Source organism: Podarcis liolepis (genome assembly GCF_965112155.1).
Source record: "Podarcis liolepis genome assembly, chromosome: 18".
NCBI lineage: Eukaryota > Metazoa > Chordata > Lepidosauria > Squamata > Lacertidae > Podarcis > Podarcis liolepis.
Window position 1 is genome coordinate 865470 of NC_139572.1, and position 21954 is coordinate 887423.

The following is a 21954-nucleotide window of genomic DNA, read 5'->3' on the forward strand; positions in this document are numbered from 1 at the left end:
TTTTGATGTCTTTTAAACTATTAGACAAATTTGTGGCTGCAAACCACAAGGGCTCTGGTCTTGTCTCCAAGGGAGGAACGTAAACGCTTCTGACTGCCAGTTGCTGGAAGGCACAGGAGATGGTTGTGAACTTCGTTTTGGGGCATCTTTCTGGCCGCTGCGAGAACAAGGATGCTCAGATGCAGGATTAGATGGGGGGCTTGAATTTTCTCTCTCTCTGTGTGTGTGTCTCTCTCCCTCCCTCCTTCCCTCTCCTGAAAGAAAACACACACACACCAAAAAGGAAAAGCAAAGTGTTTGGAATCAAGCAGCCGTGCAGAAAGGAAGACAGCGCGATGCAAATCAGCTGCAAGAATCACCTGCCTGTGTTGATGTCCTCGACGCCGAACGCGCTTCCTTTGTGCCGAATTTCCTCTGAGCTTAAAAATAAATTAAGAGACGCCTAGATTGTGCAACCACTGTAAGAGGCACTTCTGGGGTGGCGGTTCTTCCTCCCAGCCGCCCTTGCTGAAGATGGCGAAAACAGGAGAGTCAGGGTGCATTCTGGGGGGACGGGACACTGCGCCCCCAGATTTGCCACTTTGCCCCACAGTCCTGCAGGCCTGCAAACCTTTGCTGACATTGAGGTCTCTCTTGGCCTAGCTAGGGTCCCAAAAGAAAAGGCATCAAAGCTTCTTTTGGGCTCCAAGCGGGAACATTACCCATCTCTCCCCTTTAGGAGCAAAAGGCCGAATCTGCGTTGCTCACTGCACATAATTTTTTCCTTGCCTCCCCTTCCATCAGAGCTGCAGGCCATTCTTGCAGCGGAGAGCAAAACCATGTCCCTCCGCTCAGAAAAGTTGCAAGGCTGGACAGCAGGTAAAGTTTTATTTTTATTTTTATTTTTCCATGGGGCAGGGACACAAAAAAGAGAGGCCAACTGCAAACTGGGATCTCAGCTAGCGCTGCAAAATCTCTTCCCCAAGAGTTTTGTGCAAAAAGCATTCAAGTCCCACATCAAAAACTTGCTGGCTTTCAAAGAGCAAAATTTCAGAGTGCAAACATTTGTGTGGTTCTTTCCCCCCCAAAGGCGTTCACACCTGATTTTGCACAAGTGTGGGCAAAGGCTACAGGGTCTATCGGTGCGCTGTGAAATTGGGGAAGGGGCTTCCACATCCATGCAGAGTTCCTGGAGGGTCTCCTTGGCATAACCTGGTTTCCCTTGCCCTCACGGCCCCCCCACTTTCTGAGCTGCGCTGCTGCACCCCCGTCCAAACTGACCCACACCTTTCCACCTGGGCAAATTTCCTGAAAAAGACCCCTTTGCTTTTGACCTCTGCAAGCAGGCTGGGGACTGAGCCACAACCTTGGTCTACAGAAGGTCACACCCTGTTGTTGTCTCTCCCATCAGGGGTGAGAATTCTTCAATGCGGTTACAGTGAGCAGCTTCTCTGCCACCAACGTGTGCCTGTTGCTGCAAACACCTTGCTGGCTTTTCTGTGTGTGTGTGTGTGTGTGTGTGTGTGTGTGTGTGTGTGTGTGTGTGTTTCGCTGGGAGAGTTTGGGGCTGTTATTCGTTTTTGTAAAGAACAAAAAACAACAAGACACCGCTTCTGTATCTCGCCCTGCAATCTAGATGGGATCGATAAGAGGCCCCGAGAGTCTCGTCCGTTGCAAGTTACCGTAAACGAGGGGTGGCACCCAACTTCCCCAGGTTCAGCTCTCTCTTTACAGTTGCTGGGTGCAGAAAGACATTTCCACGCGCACAGAGGTTTCTTTGCATTTTAAGCAAGGCCTCTCCGCGCGCGCGCGCACACACACACACACACACACACACACAGCGTTGCATCAGGCACAGGGCCTTCTCGGTGGTGGCACCTGCCCATCAGATGTCAAGGAGAGAAAAAACTCTCTGACTTTTAGAAGACATCCGAAGGCAGCCCTGTTTAGGGAAGTTTTTAATGTTTGAAGCTTTATTCTGTTTTTAGTGTTCTGTTTGGAGCCGCCCAGTGTGGCTGGGGAAACCTAGCCAGATGGGCACGATATAAATAATAAAATTGTTATTATTATTATTATTAGGCACACTAGCAAGGTGTGGGGTTTGTCGTCATGAGATTTAAGTGGCAACACGTGACACGCAGCTGCCAGGAGAGACGAAGGGGACCGGTGTCCCTCCCAGGCTGAATCTACACATACTGTATATTTTTAAAAACACAGTGAAAATGCTTTTTAAAAAACCATTTAAAAATATATACCCACTCAATTATGTTTCTATAACTGTTGAAAACTGCCCAGAGCGGCTGGGGCAACCCAGTCAAGATGGGTGGGGTATAAATAGTAAAATTATCATTATGGAACGGGACGTCCCTGTTTTCATCGGAGAAGCATTGGAGAGCGTGCAAAGCATCAATCTGTCTCAGGAGACAATGACAGAATGCACCATTTAGGGGTGAGTTCAAGCTGCTGAGCACCGCTAAGAAATGTTGTTGTTCTTTTTAAACAAGAATTATTTTTTTAAAAAATAGGATCCAAAACGTGCAGCTGAACCCTTCTGCTCTGGAACGAAATTTTCTCCGGCCGCAGAAAAAAACGAAAAACCCCAGAAAAACAAGCTGGAAAGAGGCGAGCGGCTTGTGTCTTTTTTGGCACGTGGTTCCATCCAGTTTCAAAACCACTCAAGAGATTGGCTACGAAACCTGCGGCTCTCCACAGCTATCTGAGGTTTACTGATCGACTGTTATGCTAATAACAAGCCTTTAGAAAGATAAACCACCGAGAAAGAGAGAGGGGGGGGAGGATATGCAGCTCAAAGCTGTGCCAGAGCCATAACTGGCAGCAGCCAACTGTAAAAACTTGCATGCGAGGCCACCGGGTTTCTGAACCCGGGCCTGGAAAGGGCACCGGCGCGCTCACCCTGCGAGGCGGCCTTCTGCAGGCAAGCCGCTGGCGCAGGAGCACATCCAAGCAGGGCAGAGCATCCCCTTTCAAACAAGCAAACCACAGCGGCCGCCCCGTCGAGGGCTTTCTCACACACAGTGCCAACTCCCCGCTTGCCGTGCCCTCGTTGTCGTTCTCGCTCTTTCTGTGGCGCAGGGGGGCAAAGCTTGGGTTTCCTCCCTGCAAAGGGGACCTGGCAGCCGCGAGGCCTGCCCCGGATCTGGGGCACTTGCAAAGCACATCTCGGGCACCCCTTTCTCTTCCCCATGCTACACCAGGGAAAGACATCATAATTTCATTATTTATACCCCACTCATCTGTCTGGGTTCCCCCAGCCACTCTGGGCGGCTTCCAGCGCATGCAAAAACATAATCAAACATTGAAAGCATCCCTAAACAGGGCTGCCTTCAGGTGTCTTCTAAAAGTCAGATAGTTGTTTATTTCCTTGACATCTGATGGGCAGGTGCCACCACCGAGAAGGCCCTGTGCCTGGTTCCCTGTAACCTCACTTCTCGCAGGGAGGAAACCGCCAGAAGGCCCTTGGAGCTGGACCTCAGATGGGGGTGGAGGCACTCCTTCAGGTATACTGGGCTGATAGCATGCTAGAAATATAAGAAACCGCCACATATCAAGTCAGGCTGTTGACGCCGATGAGCAGCTGTGGCTCAGAGAAGGGTCTCTTCTGTAAGAACAATGATCAATCAATCAATTAACCAACTGAATTTCTATACCGCCCTATGCAGGGCACTTTGCAATGTAACTAGGGCACGTGTTTGTTTTTCCTCCTCCCTCCCCAAACCCTTTTCCTCTTGTGCCCTGTCGCTTAACTGGAACGGAAAGATTTGGGGAAGGAGGATCCAAAATTTGCTAGGCTTTGGAAAGACCCTCTCCCTGCCTCCAAGTCTGGTGAACCTGAGAGAGAAGGATTGAATGTTGCTGGTCTTTTGGCAGATTAATTTTTTGGATTCTCCAACAAGGAGAGAATTGCAAGCGTTCCTTGTGTTCATTCTTCTCCTCCCCCCCACCCCCTTTGCCTGTGGGAGGTTTCAGTGGAAAACTGAAAATGTAGAAACCCGGTGAACAATAACTTTAGCTGGTGTGCACTCAGGCCTTGGCTGTGCCAATTGGCTCCTGAAACCACTCACATTAAAAGACGCTTGTTCTTTCGGCTCTTTTCCACCAGGTTTTCTAGAACGGCTTCTCGGCTGCGCCAGGGAAACTTGCAGAATATACAAGAGATTCCACCCGCTGCACAAATCAACAGGAACGCCCCAAATCTGCTCCCAGCTCGGCTCTCTTTCGTTTTCCAAAATATGCAGGGCGGTGGGCCCACATACCAGCCGCCGCGGCTGAGGAGAGGGGAGTAAGAGAAACCGAGAGAGGCTTTGCTTCCGTTTTGGGGAGGAAAACCTTTAGTCTCTCAATGGCATTGCTGGGGCCATAAAGCCCAGACCCTCCGAGGGTCCCTGTTTCCCAGAGATTTGCAGAAGCTGTCCCGGTTTCTGATTTGATCCCAGAATGTCCCACTTTTCCTTAGGGCAACCCTATTTTCACGGGAGAAAAGTTGGAGGGGATGGAATAGGGCGTCCCTATTTTCACGGGTGATGGATGGAAGTGAGAGCTGGACCGTAAAGAAGGCTGATCACCGAAGAATGGATGCTTTTGAATTCTGGTGCTGGAGGAGACTCTTGAGAGTCCCATGGACCGCAAGAAGATCAAACCTCTCCATTCTGAAGGAAATCAGCCCTGAGTGCTTACTGGAAGGACAGATTGTGAAGCTGAGGCTCCAATACTTTGGCCACCTTAGGAGAAGAGAAGACTCCCTGGAAAAGACCCTGATGTTGGGAAAGATGGAGGGCACAAGAAGGGGACAACGGAGGACGAGATGGTGGGACAGTGTTCTCGAAGCTACCAGCATGAGTTTGACCAAACTGTGGGAGGCAGTGGAAGACAGGAGTGCCTGGCATGCTCTGGTCCCCCAGGGGGTCACAAAGAGGCGGATACCACTAAACAACAACATTTTCACGGGAGAAACGTTGGAGGGGATGGAATAGGACGCCCCTATTTTCAGGGGAGAAATGTTGGAGGGTCTGCTGCTGCCAGCCCGAGTCAGAAGCGCTGGCCTAAGCATGGCAGGGGCTGCTGGGAGCCAGTTCCCGGCCCTCTGCGTGCCTCTGCCTCACGTTCGGATCACAACAAGAGCCCAGCCTGCCAGATTCCACTCGTAAAGTTCCCCTGCCAAGGAAAGCAAAAGCAGCCTTTGCTCTGCAATGTTAAAATAATCACTGCGCACAGCAAAGCAAAATATTATGCCCATTAAAGTCTGGGACGCCCCTCCCTCTCCCGGCACAGCCAAAAAATGTCTCTTCCCCCTGCTCTGGCCCTCCTCCTGGTGTGTTTTGGTTGCAGAAGATGAGAGACCCTTTGGGGAACCAGCCGTTGACCCAGCTGGCATTGCCCATGCCCATGTTCAGAAATAGAGCTGCCTGCCCCACAAGTCCCTCTGTAATTCTCTCTCCAAATAAAAGGACAAACTATTTCTGTCCAGGCCCTTGGAATGCGGCCCCCTCCATCCTCTCTTCCCCGGCCCGGTTTTTGCGGTTTGTAGCTGGAGTCTGTCATTGTGGGAGCCCAGAAGAACCTCGGCCTTCTTGCAAGAACACCTGCAAGCACTTAGTTTTGGCCAGAGAAGGTTGGGCGCATGTTCGGCTGAAACGGCGGCATGTGGGGAACCGGCTCTGTTTGTGCAAGCTCCGGGCTGACGGTGCCTCGATTTGACTTGGCCCCTTTCCCCATCCAAAGGCTTTGATGTCCGCTGGACCTCGAGGGTGGAAAGAGAGAAGGAATCATTTCCGCCGCCGTCTCGGACTCTGCCGTAGTTTGTCCACAACGCAGGACGGCCTTCTCTGCAGAGAGCTCTTGGCTTAACAGCAAGAGCAATAAAATCCTAGAATCATAAAGTTGGAAGGGAGCCGTCCCGGTTTCTGATTTGATCCTGGAACGTCCCACTTTTCCTTAGGACGTCCCTATTTCCACGGGAGAAACGTTGGAGGGGATGGAATAGGACATCCCTATTTTCATGGGAGGAACATTGGAGGGGATGGAATAGGACGTCCCTATTTTCAGGGGAGAGGGACGTGGGTGGCGCTGTGGGTTAAACCACAGAGCCTAGGACTTGCTGATCGGAAGGTCGGCGGTTCGAATCCCCGCAACAGGGTGAGCTCCCGTTGCTTGGTCCCTGCTCCTGCCAGCCTAGCAGTTCGGAAGCACCTCAAAGTGCAAGTAGATAAATAGGTACCACTCTGGCAGGAAGGTAAACGGCATTTCCGTGCGCTGCTCTGGCTTGCCAGAAGCGGCTTAGTCATGCTGGCCACATGACCCGGAAGCTGTACGCCGGCTCCCTCGGCGAATAAAGCGAGGTGAACGCTGCAACCCCAGAGTCAGCCACGACTGGACCTAATGGTCAGGGGTCCCTTTACCTTTACCTTTATTTTCAGGGGAGAAATGTTGGAGGGGATGGAGTTATGTGACCCCCGAGCCAAGGATATAATTAACAATACAACCTTTAGAAGATATCTGAAAGCAGCCCTGTCTAGTTTTATTATGTCTATTATGTATAGGGAAGTTGTTTATTATTATTGAATAGGACATTCCTATTTTCATCAGAGAAATGTTGCAGAGTCCGAAGTTACCTTGACCCCTGAGCCAACCAATTATACAACCTTAAAAATTCATCTGAAGGCAGCCCTGTATAGCGAAGTCATTTAATTTTTTGAAACAGTTAATGTTTTCTTACATTTTTATATATGCTGGAAGCCGGAAAACCCAAGTCAAATGGGGCAGGGCATCAACCACATTATTATTATTATTATTATTATTATTATTATTATTATTATTATTATGGAATGGGATGCCCCTATTTTCACTGGAGAAAGGCTGGAAGGTATGTGCCCGGCCCTGGCGAGCATGGAAAGGAACCTGAGGCCAGGAGGCGGGGGGAGCCAGCCAGCTGCCCCCTTTCCCCTCGCCTTCAATAGGGCCTTTTTCCCCCAAGCCTGTCGGTCGGGGATCCTGCAAGCCTTTGCTGTGGTCCAGCCTCTCGCCTGAGCGCTGCGGCCTGCCTTGCCTGGCTCCCTGGCCGCCCTCCAAAGCTTTCAAAGGATTTCTGTTTGGGGCTGGAGGAGGGTGCCAGGTTTCTTTCCACCGCCCCCCCCCCCAGTTGTTGTGCTTTGGGCCGCGTGTTCGCAGGAAGGGGAGCCAAGCAGGGCTTCCTGAACGAACGCCTGGGAGAGGAAACGAAGGCATCATCAGCAAAGGGGAGGCAGGCGGTTAAAAATAACTTGGGTATATAAAGGCTGCTGAGGATCCCCTCTCTCTCTCTTGCAGCCGCTCCTTGCTGCAGCAGCAACAGCCTCCGGGCTGCAGCCGGCTCCTGGCAAGGGGGCCTTTTGGGTAGCCCAGGACGGCCTGCCTCAGTTTCCCCTCCGGGGAAAGGGCAGCAAAATGCTACCTCTGGCCCGGAAGACATACACACACCCCACAAGCCATCACCCACTTTCTCCGCCTCCTGTCCATTGGGAGAGAGGCGTCCTGGGGACCAGTGCCAGATTTTCGTATAAGCTAAACAAGCTATAGCTTAGGGCCCCACTCTCTTGGGGGCCCCAAAAAAATTGAAAGGGAAAAACAACAACTGGATGTACATTTCCAAAATATTATCTGTCTGTCTGTCTGTCTGTCTATCATCTATCTATCTATCTATCTATCTATCTATCTATCTATCTATGCCAGTACCGGATTTATGTATAAGCTAAACAATCTCTAGCTTAGGGCCCCACTCTCTTGGAGGCCCCCCCAAAAAAATGTAAAGGAAAAAAACAACTGGATGTACATTTCCAAAATATAAGATAAAAAACAAATAGAATAAAACCTTCATCCAGCAACAGTGTTTTGTGTTGTGTAGGCTCTTATGGTGTAAGTCATGGGCCCCGTCTGCTAGCCTGCACCCGAAAATATCACTGCCTTGCTACTTTCTATATACAGGGTGTCTAAAGGGACCCCTGACCATTAGGTCCAGTCGTGGCCGACTCTGGGGTTGCAGCGCTCATCTTGCTTTACTGGCCGAGGGAGCCGGCGTCCAGCTTCCGGGTCATGTGGCCAGCAGGACTAAGCCGCTTCTGGCGAACCAGAGCAGTGCACGGAAACACCGTTTACCTTCCCGCCGGAGTGGTACCTATTTATCTACTTGCACTTTGAGGTGCTTTCAAACTGCTAGGTTGGCAGGAGCAGGGACCGAGCAACGGGAGCTCACCCCGTCATTGCAGGGATTCGAACCGCCGACCTTCTGATCGGCAAGTCCTAGGCTCTGTGGTTTAACCCACAGCGCAACCCGCGTCCCTTATACAGGGTACCTACATTCTGCTATTTATCATTATTAGTAGTTTGCATCATATATTTGCACCTGTTATTAATTCATGCTATAGCAAGTTTCTAGAGACTAGATGGTGAGTCTTTGTAAATTATGCTTCCGAAGGAACTTTTGTCTCCTTGCCCAATTGCCAATGTGCTTGCATTATTAAGTTTATGAATCAAAAACCATTGTAAGTTAGAGCTTAACCGTTCTTTCACTATTCATACACTTCTTCTTAATTGTATTTCACTATTAATATATTTCTTAATTGTATTTCAGTTCAACAACGACTTTGATAAAAATACGTATTTTGTTATGTGCAAATGGCTTTCGATACCTGTTAGGTCCATCGATGACCATATAGCATATATTCAACACAAAAAACACAAAGGGATGGAACAGGACGTCCCTATTTTCAGGGGAGAAACGTTGGAGGGGATGGAACAGGACGTCCCTCTTTTCAGGGGAGAAACGTTGGAGGGGATGGAATAGGACATCCCTATTTTCAGGGGAGAAACGTTGGAGGGGATGGAGTTATCCAACCCCCCTGAGCCATCTGAAGGCAATCCTCTATAGGGAAGTTTTAAAAAAATGTTTAATGTTCTATTCTGTTTTCTATATGTTGGAAGCTGCCCAGAGTGGGCTGGGGCAATCAGATGGTATATAAATAGTAAAAATCATCGTTATGGTATGGGACGTCCCTATACTCATCGGAGGAATGTTGGAGGCCATGCGATGCGGTCATCGGCCTCCTTCCTCCTGCTGCCCCCAGCCAGCCTCTGAATCACACTTCCACGAATTCAAGTTGGGAACAGGACGGCCTGGCCAGGTGCTGCCAGCAAAAAGGGGTCCCTGACTCAGCCGCCATGGACGCTTCTTCCGCACGGAACGATCCCAGGGCGAACGGGGCAATATCTCGGTTCGCCTTCTTCCTCGACCCGGAGAGCATTCTGCACATGCTCAGAGGGACCCACTTTTCGGACCCTGCCCTCAAAAAATCCGGCGCTGCCGCCACAGGACTGACTCCTTCCCTTGGGATTTAGTTCCTCAGATTAACAACACTGGCCTGCCATTTTTGATAACCGAGCTTTCTAGGCCATCCCATAATACTAGGCTCTCGGGCAGGGATTTGAGCACAAGAGAGCAAACCTTTGTCTTTCATTCATTCAGCCTTTATTGGGCATAATTTAGACAACAAAATCATAAAAGAGAAAGAAATTTTAAAAAGTTAAACATTAAATGTTAAACAAGACTCAATAGCCACCGCTGAATGAAATTAAGCAGTTTTAAATTTGACTTTAGAAAATCTCAGCTAAATGTCCTGAACAGGGGTGCTATCTCTGCCAGGCCATGGGAGCTGACGCACCCCCAAATTTTCAATGAGAGGGGCTAAGCACATCTTTCCTTTCCTTTGATGGGGTTCCCGCTTTACACCCGCAGTCTGAATGTAGCCCTTCTTTGTTTTTGTGGGGTTTGGGGTTTTCGTGTGTCTAAAGTATCTCCTATAAATCGCTACACTGAATCTGGAACTTCGTGGTTTTGTTCTTTTTATATCCGTTATAGAAAAATAAAAAAGGACAAATTTAGAGTAAGACACGCAAACAGAAGAAGAGGAAACAATAAGCAGTACCCACATAGAAAACAAAACACAACAACAAAAAGATACTGTGTACATTATTTAAAAAGCGAGGGGGGACAACTTCAGGCTTTGAATAACTCTTGCAATGTTACAAAGACTTTGGGAAAAAGGGAGGACTATAATTTGGACAGACTAAAATATGCAGTTGACATAGGTATTTGAAGAAGCCATGGAGGGGAAGAGGAAAGTCCTAAGATTTGAAAGAAGCTTGTTTTATATTCCAGCGGTGGGACAGATGTTAGCAGGCTTATGCTATGCGTGCAAGTCTGTAGGGTGCAAGTCTGTTGGGTGACCCCGAAACTGCAACTAAACCAGAATGCGGCAGCCAGACTGGGGACTGGGAGTGGAGACCATATAACACCAGTCCTGAAAGACCTACTCCCAGGACATTTCCAAGCACAATTCAAAGGGTTGGTGCTGACCTTGAAAGCCCTAAATGGCCTCAAAGGAGCGTCTCCACCCCGGACACCGGGGTCCATCTCTGAGGGCCTTCTGGCGGTTTCCTCCCTGGGAGAAGTGAGGTTACAGGGAAGCAGACAGAGGGCCTTCTTGGTGGTGGCGCCCACCCTGTGGAACGCCCTCCCATCAGATGCCAAGGAGATAAACAACTACCTGACTTTTAGGAGACAACTGAAGGCAGCCCTATTTAGGGAAGTTTTTAATGTTTGGTGTTTTTAATATTTTTTTGAGAGCCGCACAGAGTGGCTGGGCAAACACAGCCAGATGGGCAGGGTATAAGTAATATATTAATTAATTAATTATTATTATTATTATTATTATTCAGAGACATGCTGGGGACACAGCACATCCCCACCAAGGCTGGGAGTCCCCGGTGGTTCCCCTAGATTGCACATGGCGAGGATCACAATATTTACCCGTAGCCACGAAGCAGAGAGCATGCTCACACTTTCTCTCCTTCCCAAAGAAGGCCTGGTGCGTCACGCAAAGACACCCACAGGCGCTTGCCTTCTTGCGCCCAGGAGGGGCGTCAACTAGGTTTCCTTGGTGAAGGGAAGTTTTCCACCCACAGCAGCGACTGACAAGAGGCGGCATTGCACAAGTGCGACATCGCAAAGGCATGACTCACGTGGGGGTTGCCGGTTAAGGAGGGATCCCTCCTTCTCCTCTCTCTGAACTCTGGAAGACAAAAACCTCTGAAGTGCGCATCACTGCTTTTAAGCGCTTTGCAGCGGGGAAAGCTCAGCTGTCAGTGGCTGGGAGAGGATTGTCTTCTCCTCTCGAGTAATGCGCCGCCGATTCTTCATGGCACTGAGATGGAACATGTAAGGCAACACGACGACCAAATACAACGACACGATATCAATATACACTTTTGATATAATACGAAATATATGAAATCACCTAGACAGAAAACTTAGGAATCTCTGAAAGTCACAAAATATGCACTCTTAATAGATTCTCTTGAAAACATAAAACCAAATACAATCATACCTCATGTTACGTTTGCAGGTTGCGTCCCACAGTGACCCGAAGTACCAGAAAGGGTTACTTCCGGGTTTCGCCTCTCGCGCATGCACAGACACACAAAATGACATCACGCACATGCGCAGATGCAGGTTGCGTTCCTTTCAGGTTGCAAACAGGCCTCTGGAACGGATCCCGTTTGCAACCAGAGGTACCACTGTAAACAGAATTCTTATGTTTCAAAGACTTTCAGAGATTTATAAGACTTATGTTTATTTGGTTTTATGTTTTATGTTTTCAAGAGTGTATATTGCCATTGTATCATTGTACAGTGGCACCTCGGGTTACATAGGCTTCAGGTTACATATGCTTCAGGTTAGAGACTCCGCTAACCCAGAAATATTACCTCGGGTTAAGAACTTTGCTTCAGGATGAGAACAGAAATTGTGCTCCGGTGGCATGGCAGCAGCAGGAGGCCCCATTAGCTAAAGTGGTGCTTCAGGTTCAGCACAGTTTCAGGTTAAGTGCAGACCTCTGGAATGAATTAAGTTCTTAACCCGAGGTACCTCTGTATTTGGTCATTGTGTTGCCTTGGATATTACTGCTTATTGTTTGCAACACAGGGGTTAAAATGTTGTGTTTCTGAGATGGAACATGCCCTCACAGAGATAAAACAAGCACATACGTAGCAAAAAAAAAAACCACCACACCGGAATAATGTTGCAACAGCCCAAAACACCACAGAAGGAGAGAACTCGTCAGATTCATCGCCAGCCCCCATCTGCCCCCTCCAAATATATATACCATATATTACTGAGGCTTTACCTGTCCTCTGAAAGGGAAGCGGTAGGGCAGGGTAGGGAAACTCCTTTGGGGCAGAGCGACCAGGGAAATAGGGTCCAGGTAAGGCCGTATTTAAACAGGCCAGAGCAAAGTCGAAATATAAGAAAACATTCTCTCTGTGTGTGTGTTTTAAGCTTATGTTACTGGGAAGCTGTGAGACGGGATGGTTTTTTTGAATAGCATTAACAACAACAACTTATTACTTATACCCCGCTCACCTGGCCAGGCCTCCCCAGCCACTCTGGGTGGCTCCCAACAGAATATTAAAAACATGTTAAAACATCAAACATTAAAAACTTCCCTAAACAGGGCTGCCTTCAGACGTCTTCTAAAAGTCAGATAGTTGTTTATTTCCTTGACATCTGACGGGAGGGAGTTCCACAGGGCGGGCGCCACCACCAAGAAGGCCCTCTGACTGGTTCGCTGTAAACTCACTTCTGGCAGGGAGGGAACCGCCAGAAGGCCCTCGGAAGAGGACCCCGGTGTCCGGGGCGGAGACGCTCCTTCAGGGATACAGGGCCATTTAGGGCTTTCAAAGTCAGAACCAACCCTTTGAATTGTGCTCAGAAACGCACTAAACGTATAAAGCATTAATAAAGAAACAGAGTGAAAGAGAGAGTGTTGGGGCTGACCTTGAAAGCCCTAAACAGCCCAGTATACCTGAAGGAGCGTCTCCACGCCCATCGTCCAGCCCGGACACTGAGGTCTAGCTCCGAGGGCCTTCTGGCGGTTCCCTCCCTGCGAGAAGCAAGGTTACAGGGAACCAGGCAGAGGGCCTTCTCAGTGGTGGCGCCCGGCTTGTGTAACGCCCTCCCACCAGATGTCAAGGAGATAAACAACTACAGTGGTACCTTGGTTTACGAACTTAATCCGTTCCGGAAGTCCGTTCTTAAACCAAAACTGTTCTTAAACCGAGGCTCGCTTTCCCTAACGAGGCCTCCCGCCACCGGTGCCCTTCCACCGTTTGGCTTCCGTTCATAGATCGAGGCAAAGTTTGCAAACCGGGACACTACTTCCAGTTTTGTGGAGTTCGTAAACCGAATAGTTCGTTAACAGGGCTGTTCGTAACCCGAGAGACCGCTGTATATGGCTTTTAGAAGACAGCCCTGTATGACTCTTTGACCTCGTATTGTGTTTTTAATATTCCATTGGGAGCTGTCTAGTGTGACTGGGGCAGATAATTAAGTTGTTGTTGTTGTTGTTGATCATACAAGCTTCTTGCTAGGTTGTTGCTCTCAGTTCCAGCCTGTAAATGAAGTCTAATACCTCTGGACAACATGGCAGGGCTGTTGTTAACCACTCAAGAGTGTGAACTGTATTGCAGGGCTGTTGTTATAAGCCGCCGCCTCCCAGCCACAGGCCCTTCTGACCCTGGGGGTGCACCCAGGGTTTGTGTGGGGCTGGGGGCTCCTCCCCCTCATTCAGCACCTCCTCTGGGACCCATATTATTTTCCCCATGGAATCTGGGAAGGCTTTTTCCACGGAAAATCCAGTAGCAGTTCTTCCAGATGAGGACTGCAAACTCAATTAGCACCAGTGGGTCAGGGGGCTCCCACCCCCCTGGAAAGGAGTAAATCAGGATGGTTACAATTTATGAAATCGTTTTCTATACGGCGTGCCATTCTCGTTGAAGTGGTTTTATGTTGTTGCATAATTGCTGAGCGATGTTTCATACGAAATGGAAGAAAATAAATGCATAGGTTGTGTGTGTGAGAGAGAGAGACTTGCATGCTGTGGAAAAAACGGCCTTGCATGGGGAGCATTCATCCCATAATAACCCCCCTCTGCTAAAACAAAACAAAACAAAACACTATGCTGTTTTCTTTGCTCTGTACACCCGGGAAAGGCACCCTGAACATGCTCAGAGGCACCAGCAAGGCGCGCGGTCAGCGGGGGAACCGGGTTAGCAGCGGGTCCGCTTCGTTGCTCCGCACCCACCGATCTAGAACAAACGGGCCACCCGCTTCAAGAGCCCCCACGGGGGGGGGTGCTGCCCGCCACCCAGACTTATTGGCGAGGGGGGGAGCCGGCCAAAGAGGTGCCGGGGCTCAGGCGCGGAAGACGACCCGCGAATGCCTTTACGCGCAGAGCGCGCAAGGAGCCAGCTGGCTAAGCGAGGGGTTCCCCGAGCATGTGCAGAGCGCACCCCGGGGTGGGGGGGCTGCAGCCGAGCAGGGAAGGTCCGATGCCGGAGGAGGAGGCTCGGCTCGGCCTCTCTCTCTGCGCGCCACCGCTGCTGCTTCTCCTGCGCTGTCCGCCTTCCTTTTATAGCGGGGCTAAATTTAGGCCGGGCCGGGGCCGGGCCAAGCGGCAGATCCAGCCCCCTCCAGGCAGCAGCGCCGGGTCCCTCCGCCGCCTGCCTTCCCGGGACGCGCTTCCTGCGCCCCCGCCATTGGCCTGCGCGCTCGACGGCGCGGCTTAAAAGGAAGGCGCCGGCCGCGCCGGGCAGACACATCCAAAAGCCTCCGAGATCATGGCGCTCCTGCCCGCGCCTAGCCTGCCCTCCTTTGCCTCCTTCTGCAGGGACAGCCGACCGGCCCACCAAGTAAGTAGCTCGCTCGCTCACCCACCCGGCTCTCTGCATGTGCTCAGAGGCACCGCGCTGGACACTGGAAAGAGGGGCTTTGGGGACGTGGGGTCTAGACTTTGGGGATGCTGCGGGGACTTCTCCAGGGAGAGGGCGCGCCGGCTGCTTTTCTCCGACGGGGCGGGCGGGATCCGGACTCGGCGCGCCCTTCGCTCACGGCCCGTTTCTCCCCTTCTTGCAGCGCTGGGGCTGCGGGCTGCCCGCGGAGAAGCTGCCCTGCGGCGGGGACCTCTGCTGCCCTCCCGGGCCGGGCCTGGACGGGCTGTGCGCGCCGTCGAAGGACGACGAGGACCTCAACCACGTCCTGGACCTGATTCTCTCCATGGGCAGCGGCGCAGACGGAGGGTCCTTCGGCCCTGACAGCGGCGCGCCCCGCGGGGATTACGGCGCCGGACGGGAGCCCTTCTACGAGCTCAGCCCCTCGCCCGACGGCTGCGGCGGCTACGAGCAGATGGAGCGGGGCAGCCCACCGCCCTACGGCGCCACCGCTGCCCTCCTGCCCGAAGTGGAAGCTGCCCCCTATGTGCCTTTCCCGGGGGCCAACGGTGGCTTCATCCAGGGCCGCTTCTTCGTCACGTCGGCGTTCGCGGAGGGGCCCAAACCGGAGATGTCGTGGCCCCAATCCTGCGCGCAGATCAAGCAGGAGGGCGCAAGCCCCACGCCCTGCATGCTGGCTGCGTCTCCGCCGCTCCCGGGGGCAGAGACCCCTCCGCTCAGCCCTGACGACCTCTTGGCAGCCGCCGCCGCCGAGTGCCAAGCCCCCCTCGGGTGCCACGCGCAGCCCCCCTACCCGGCGCCCTTCGCCCACCCTCTCCACTACCGCCAGCACCCATCGCAGCAGCAGAGCGCGCCGCCCGCCTTCGCCTTCTTCGACGACAGCTTGCCTTGCCCGGCCTCTGCCCCGAGGGGGCTCCTCACGCCTCCCTCGTCGCCGCTGGAGCTGCTGGAAGCCAAGCCCAAGCGCGGACGCCGCTCCTGGCCGCGCAAACGGACTGCTACCCACACATGCACCTACGCCGGCTGCGGAAAGACTTACACCAAAAGCTCCCACCTGAAGGCTCACCTGCGCACTCACACAGGTAAGCGCTGGCTTGCCCGCGCCAGGTGGCGCTAAGGACCCCACCAGAGAGGTCTGGACCAGAGAGTCCAACCGCCCCCCTCGCCCCCACCTGAGGGTCTGGACAGGCCACCTAGCAACTCCCCCCCCAAAAAATCATCTTTATTGGTTTTCTTTTTTACAAATCAGTGCAACAAATTTTAAAAAAATTAACATGCGATTCCCCCGCCCCCTGCTGTGGCAACTTGCATACACTGGATCGGGGTGCCAATTTGAATTTTTAAAATGGGGGGGGGGAGTTCCCCAGGTAAGCCCCGCCCCACATAATCGATCACATGGCACTACACACAATTGGAATGGCAATGCCCATTTATATATATATTATATTGGGGGGGGGGCTCTAATATTTTATTGTGGGGGGAGGAGGACCCTACGCGCTGGGCACTTTTCAATTGCGTTCCGTTATTTGCTGCTTTTGCTTCTAAGCTCTTGCATTCCGATGCGGAGTCCGCAGAATCATAAAAAAACAGCAAAGTTGAGCAAGCAAGAATACAATTGAAAGCCAGGCACAAATATTGAGGGGCGCAGGGTGGAGTTTGTGGACCACCGCAGTTCGGGAGCCCCTGGTGGAGGCGAAGCTGAGGTGCATGGAGGAAAAAGCAGATTTTTTTCTTTCTTCTCTGCGTCCGTTAAGTCTTCCAAAACAGCAGAGAAAGAGGTTTCCTGTAGCCTGGCCCCAGTTCTCTGAAAAATCTGGCAGGCGGGCGCTGGCTGTTGCTAAACCACCGTCGATGCCACCACTAAAACTCTCTAACCCGAGAGCTGTGGGCTCTCCAGATTGGCTGGCCGACCCACCTCGCCTCGTGGCATTTGGGGGCGGGGGGACATCGGTGCCCTTGTAGGTGCTGGTCCTCTAGGTATGTGACCATTGGTCACGCTGGCTGGCAGTGCAGCAACATCCCGTCGTGAAATTGCGCACAGCGGCTCATGCGAGCTTGGCAACATTTCAGGAGGGGTTGAGCGCTCGGGGGCTCTGGGCTTGGGGGCGCAGCTGTTCCCAAGAGGCGCTGCCAAGTGACAGAGGCAGGCTGCGTCTTAGGGGGAAGAAGGTGCCAGATGGGCGGGGTATAAACATTATTATTATTGCTATTATTATTATCCGCACACAAAGGGCGTCTCCAAGCCCAGCTGTGCTAGAGCCGCGTTTCCCCAACTTGGATCTCCGGCTGTTTTTTCCCGGACTACAACTCCCATCATCTGTAGCTAGCGGTCAAGGATGATAGGAATTGTAGTCCGGGAAAAAAACTCCTAAGTTTGGGGAGTGCTGGGTTCAAATCCTCCCCCCACCACTCAGCTGGGTGAGCTTGGGCCACTGCCTCTGTACATAACCAGCCTCGCAGGGTTGTCGTGGGGATCAAATGCTAGAATCGTAGCTGCGAGGGACCCCCAAAGGCCATCCAGCCCAACCCGCTGCGCTGCAGGAACCAGGCACATCGACTCTTTGAGCTCTTTGATCGCATTTCTATCCCAGGTATTCCTCCGATCAATCGATCGACACTTACCCCGCTTCCTTCCCTCCACAGGCGAGAAGCCCTATCATTGCAACTGGGACGGCTGCGGCTGGAAGTTTGCGCGTTCCGACGAGCTGACGCGCCACTACCGCAAGCACACCGGGCACCGGCCTTTCCAGTGCCACCTCTGCGACCGCGCCTTCTCTCGCTCCGACCACCTGGCGCTGCACATGAAGAGGCACATGTAGAGAGAGAGAGAGGGACTCTCCAGGACTTAGTCGGGATCCTGTAGCTGGTACTACGTCCGCCTGCGCCTGGGATGAGCGGGGAGGGAAAGGCTTGCGCTGGCCCCCATAGTAGCGAGCAGGAGACGGCGGGGCTGCGGCCAGCGCCTCTCTCCAGGAGGCTGCGCGGAAACCTGACGGGCTGCTCTCCGCCCCGAACCCCGGGAGGGAGAATATGGGACTTAATTTATAGGGCTCTTGAGACGAAAGGGCTGTCCGGGTGTAAATAGTCGATCTGCGACCGCCCAGAAGATCAGCTGGAACGGAAGGCTTGGCTTGAGGATCGCGCGGAAGGATCGCGCGGAGGCAGGAGGCGCCTCGCGCAAAACGCTCCCAGCTGCCTTAACCTACACTAGAGCTCCTTAACAAGGCTTGAGGTCTTGTGAAGAAACGACCTTTTTTTAAAAGAAAAGAAAAGAATATATACATAAATAATGTACATAGTTTTATACACAAGTGTTGGGAGGATACAAGCGGAAGACGAAATGGGCACGTTTCTTGCCCATGTCCACTGTTTTTTTTGGGAAAAAATGAAAACTTTTATAAAATATATATATTAAAGATTCTTTTTTTTCTAAAATAAGCCTGATTCTTTGTCTAGGAATCCTTTGGCCTGGAGGGGATGGGGGGAAGGCAGGTGCAAGCCCCGGGCCCAAAAAGATGGTTGTTGCTGTTGTTATTCCTTGGACCTATAGGTGCCCATAACCTACCCCCTCCCAGCTCTCCCAAAATCCTACGCCTGCCCCCCCCCCCCACTCCCTCAGCGCGCAAGAAATAGACCCGGGCACGGACCGCAGCAGGGCGAAGGCTTCGCACCAGAAACGGCTCTCCAGTTCAAAAGCAACCAAGGCTATAATCTGAGTCTCATTTTTAGTTTACTCGACAGCTATTTCGGGAGCGCCCTGAAATCTCTTCCAGATGCTGCGGCAGCTGTGCCCGCGGCCGGGCTCTGTGGCCAAGCTGGTTTTGCGCGCGTGTGGGTATTTTAATGTGAAACGTAAACACGGCATGTCAGTAATTGCAGAGTCTTTTTTTGAAGGGGGGGGGGGAATCAGGACGCCTGCTGCTGTTCCCCAAAGGCTGGGGGTGGGCGGATGGAGACGCTGGAACAGAGAAAGGTAGTTTCTTCGCTAACTAGATCCCTAAACAAAATAAAAAAAATTCCTTCCAGTAGCACCTTAAAGACCAACTAAGTTAGTTCTTGGTATGAGCTTTCGTGTGCATGCACACTTCTTCAGATACACACTTCTTCAGATACGCATGCACACGAAAGCTCATACCAAGAACTAACTTAGTTGGTCTTTAAGGTGCTACTGGAAGGAATTTTTTTATTTTGACTATGGCAGACCAACACGGCTACCTATCTGTAACTAGATCCCTAAAGGCGCCGGCCACCCGCTTGCGGTGCGTACAAACTGCGTGAGAGGCGCGCATCTTCCTCCACGCTCCAGAGGGTCGTTTTCTGACCCTCTTTATCGCATCTCTGCAAATCAACCCCCGCCATTTCCCTTCCAGGGGTTTGTACCTGGACACTTTGTGATTGCTGGGCTCGCAGTTTCCACGGCGCCATTAAAAAAAAGACAAAAACGGGGTGACGCGGCGGGGCTGCAGAGATTTTTTGCAAAAACAACAACCACCGCCACCAAACCCTTTTTGCAAGAAACCAACGTCTCCTCCCGCAAAGCAAACCGCGCAGAAGCCGAGCGAGGTTGCAGTTCGTTGCTGTTTCTCAGGGGGGGGGGGGAGGAGGAGGAGAGGGGAAATGGGTGTGTGCAAAAGGCGCAGGATTGTGCCCTCGGAGGTGCTCACAAAGCCGCTTACCCAATATATAGCTTATTGAGAGAGTCAGCAAAACTGCTGCACTTTGGAGAGAATTTAGATCCCTTCGCTGTGCGCTCACACACATACAGGTTGTCTCTGAATTATTTCGACTATTAACAGCAAGCGCAGGCTTGGGTTTAGGAAATGAGCTATAGTTTAAAACCACCTGACGCGCCCCAGGTTGTGGGAGGTGGAATAAAATTGACCCTGCTGCAAACTGGAACGGACACCTCTTGCAAGTGCGCAAAGCATCTCAGGCTGCGCGTTGCCCGAAAAGGGTCGCAGCCATTGGCAGCCCTGAATTTATCCGATTCTCCTTTTCAGTTTGGGGCAGTGAATGCCGCAGGGTACCCCTTCCTTGCGCCTGCCTTTGGATAGCCGGCGGCGTTTCTAAGTATTCTCAGGAGGAATAAAAACTTCTTAACTCGCGCCTTTACGCACGCGGTTTTTCCAAACTCTTCCAAATCTCTCCCTCTCCCCCGCCCCACTCAGGGAGTCGTTCCGGACTCTCGCCATTTCTAGACCTCTTCCAGCTCCGCAAAGGGTTCTTTCTGGAAGCGCATTGCGCACAGACAGAAGCGCCCCGCAAATTCTTCCCTGGTGAGCCCAGGAAGGCGAGCCGTTCACGGGTTAACCGGGCAGCGCGGAGAAAGGAAAAAACAGGCTCTCGCTATTTGCATGGAGCGGCGGCGGCGGCGGGGGGTGGGGGGTCGGTCGGTTGTTGTTCACCAAAAAAAGGTTTGCCCGAATTAGCTCTCCCCGCAATGAGAGACCGCTTTGCAGAAAATGACTGGGGAGCTATTTAAAGGCCGTTGCCGAAATAAGCAACAAAGAAAGCGAAACGCTGTCATTTCTGGAAAGGGGGCCGGAGGGCAGTCCTGCAAAGTTGGCCAGCAGGAGGAGGAGGAGGAAGAAGAAGAGGAGAGCCTTGGAGGAAGCAACCCCGCGGCTCCAGATTCTGCAGAAAGCCGAGGTTGCACAACTTGGTTGCAGCTCCGAGCGCGGGCGCAGGAAGCGCGGCGGCGATGATGGGCTCCGATTGTTGTTGCAAGGGCTTCAGCCCTTTCCGGCTCCCGTTCCGACCACAGCGCACAGGTTCACCAGCAAGCGGAGAGGCCAAACCCCCAAGGGGCAGGCTGGGGGGTGGAAGGGGGCGGCTCAGGGACCGGGTGACATGGGGACACACAAACACACGCAATCATTTGCCCTCCCCGCCTTCTTAAAATGCCACTGGCTTCAAGGCGCGCCCTCGACCTCCTGCAAGGTGCATCGGACTCCCTCCGTTCCTTGGAGGTTTCTGGTTTTTAAGCAGAAGTTGGACGGTCACCTCTCAGGGACAGAACTGTAGAGTTGGAAGGGACCCCACAGCATCATCCAGTCTAACCCCCTGCAATCCAGCTGCCCCCATGCGGGAATCGAACCTGCAGCCTTGGCTGGTTCCTCGGCACCATGCTCCAACCAACTGCTTTAGCAGAGATTCCTGCATTCTTCTTCTTAGATCCCTCCTAGCCGAGTCAGATTGTCTTCCATAAACATGGTCTTAACAAGGAGTCCGTAAGTGACTATGAAGGCCAATTCTGGATCCCCACGTCCTTCCACAGTGGGGACATAGGTTTCCGGGCGGGAGTTGATCCTGGTGAGGGTTTGCCAAGTGTGCCTTCCTCTTGGCACATTTCTCCCTCGCGTCCTGAGTTCGAGTGTCTTCAAAGCCCATGATGCCTTTGGGAAAGGCTGTTCTCCAACTGGAGCGCTCGCAGGCCAGTGTTTCCCAGTTGTCGGTGTTTATACTACATTTTAAAAGATTTTCCTTGAGAGTCTTTGAACCTCTTTTGCCAACCACCAGCATTACGCTTTCCATTTTAAAGTTCGGAATAGAGGAGTTGCTTTGGAAGGTGACCATCGGGCATCTGCACAACATTCCTGCATTGCAGGGGGCTGGAATGGATGACCCCTGGGGTCCCTTATCAACTATGCCATTTGGCGATTCTATAAGCACCGACATAACTCGGCTGTTTACAACCCCAGGGGTTTCCCCAATGGCTTTCTCCCTGCCCTCACGGCTGCCCAAACCTCACCACGAAGGTGTCTGGAAAATGTGGTGGGCCGCTGGTGTACAATGTCCAAGGGGGCTGGAGTTAAGTGGGGTGGGGGGTGGTGGCAGCCAGCCCCCCCAGTGCTTCCTGCGAAGTTCCCACCAGCCTCTTTCCTCTGTGTAGCTGGAGATGGGGGGCAGGGAGCTCCTCTGAAGCCAGCCCCACTTATGGGCAACTGGAAAGAAGTCAAGGGGTCCAGGTCACCCCCAGAGGAGGAGCAGGTGGGGGGTGTGCCTCTTCCGTGCCCCCCTCCCCGTAACAGAGGAGGAGGAGAGGCAGGAGAGGGGAGACTCTCTGTGGCCACAGAGGACCCCGGAACCGCCGGGAGGAAGACCCCAAACAAATGGGGGCAGAAATATGAGCAGGTCCGA

The 21954-nt window shown here is 52.3% G+C and overlaps 1 protein-coding gene across 1 annotated transcript; it reads left to right on the forward strand.

Moving 5' to 3' along the window:
* Window positions 1-14571: 14571 nt before the first annotated feature.
* Window positions 14572-18249, forward strand: KLF2 (KLF transcription factor 2). The gene is made up of 3 exons (XM_083483515.1): window positions 14572-14775; window positions 14999-15896; window positions 17458-18249. The coding sequence occupies exons 1-3, from the start codon at window positions 14704-14706 to the stop codon at window positions 17631-17633; spliced, it is 1146 nt and encodes a 381-aa protein (XP_083339641.1). The 5' UTR covers window positions 14572-14703; the 3' UTR covers window positions 17634-18249.
* Window positions 18250-21954: the final 3705 nt, after the last annotated feature.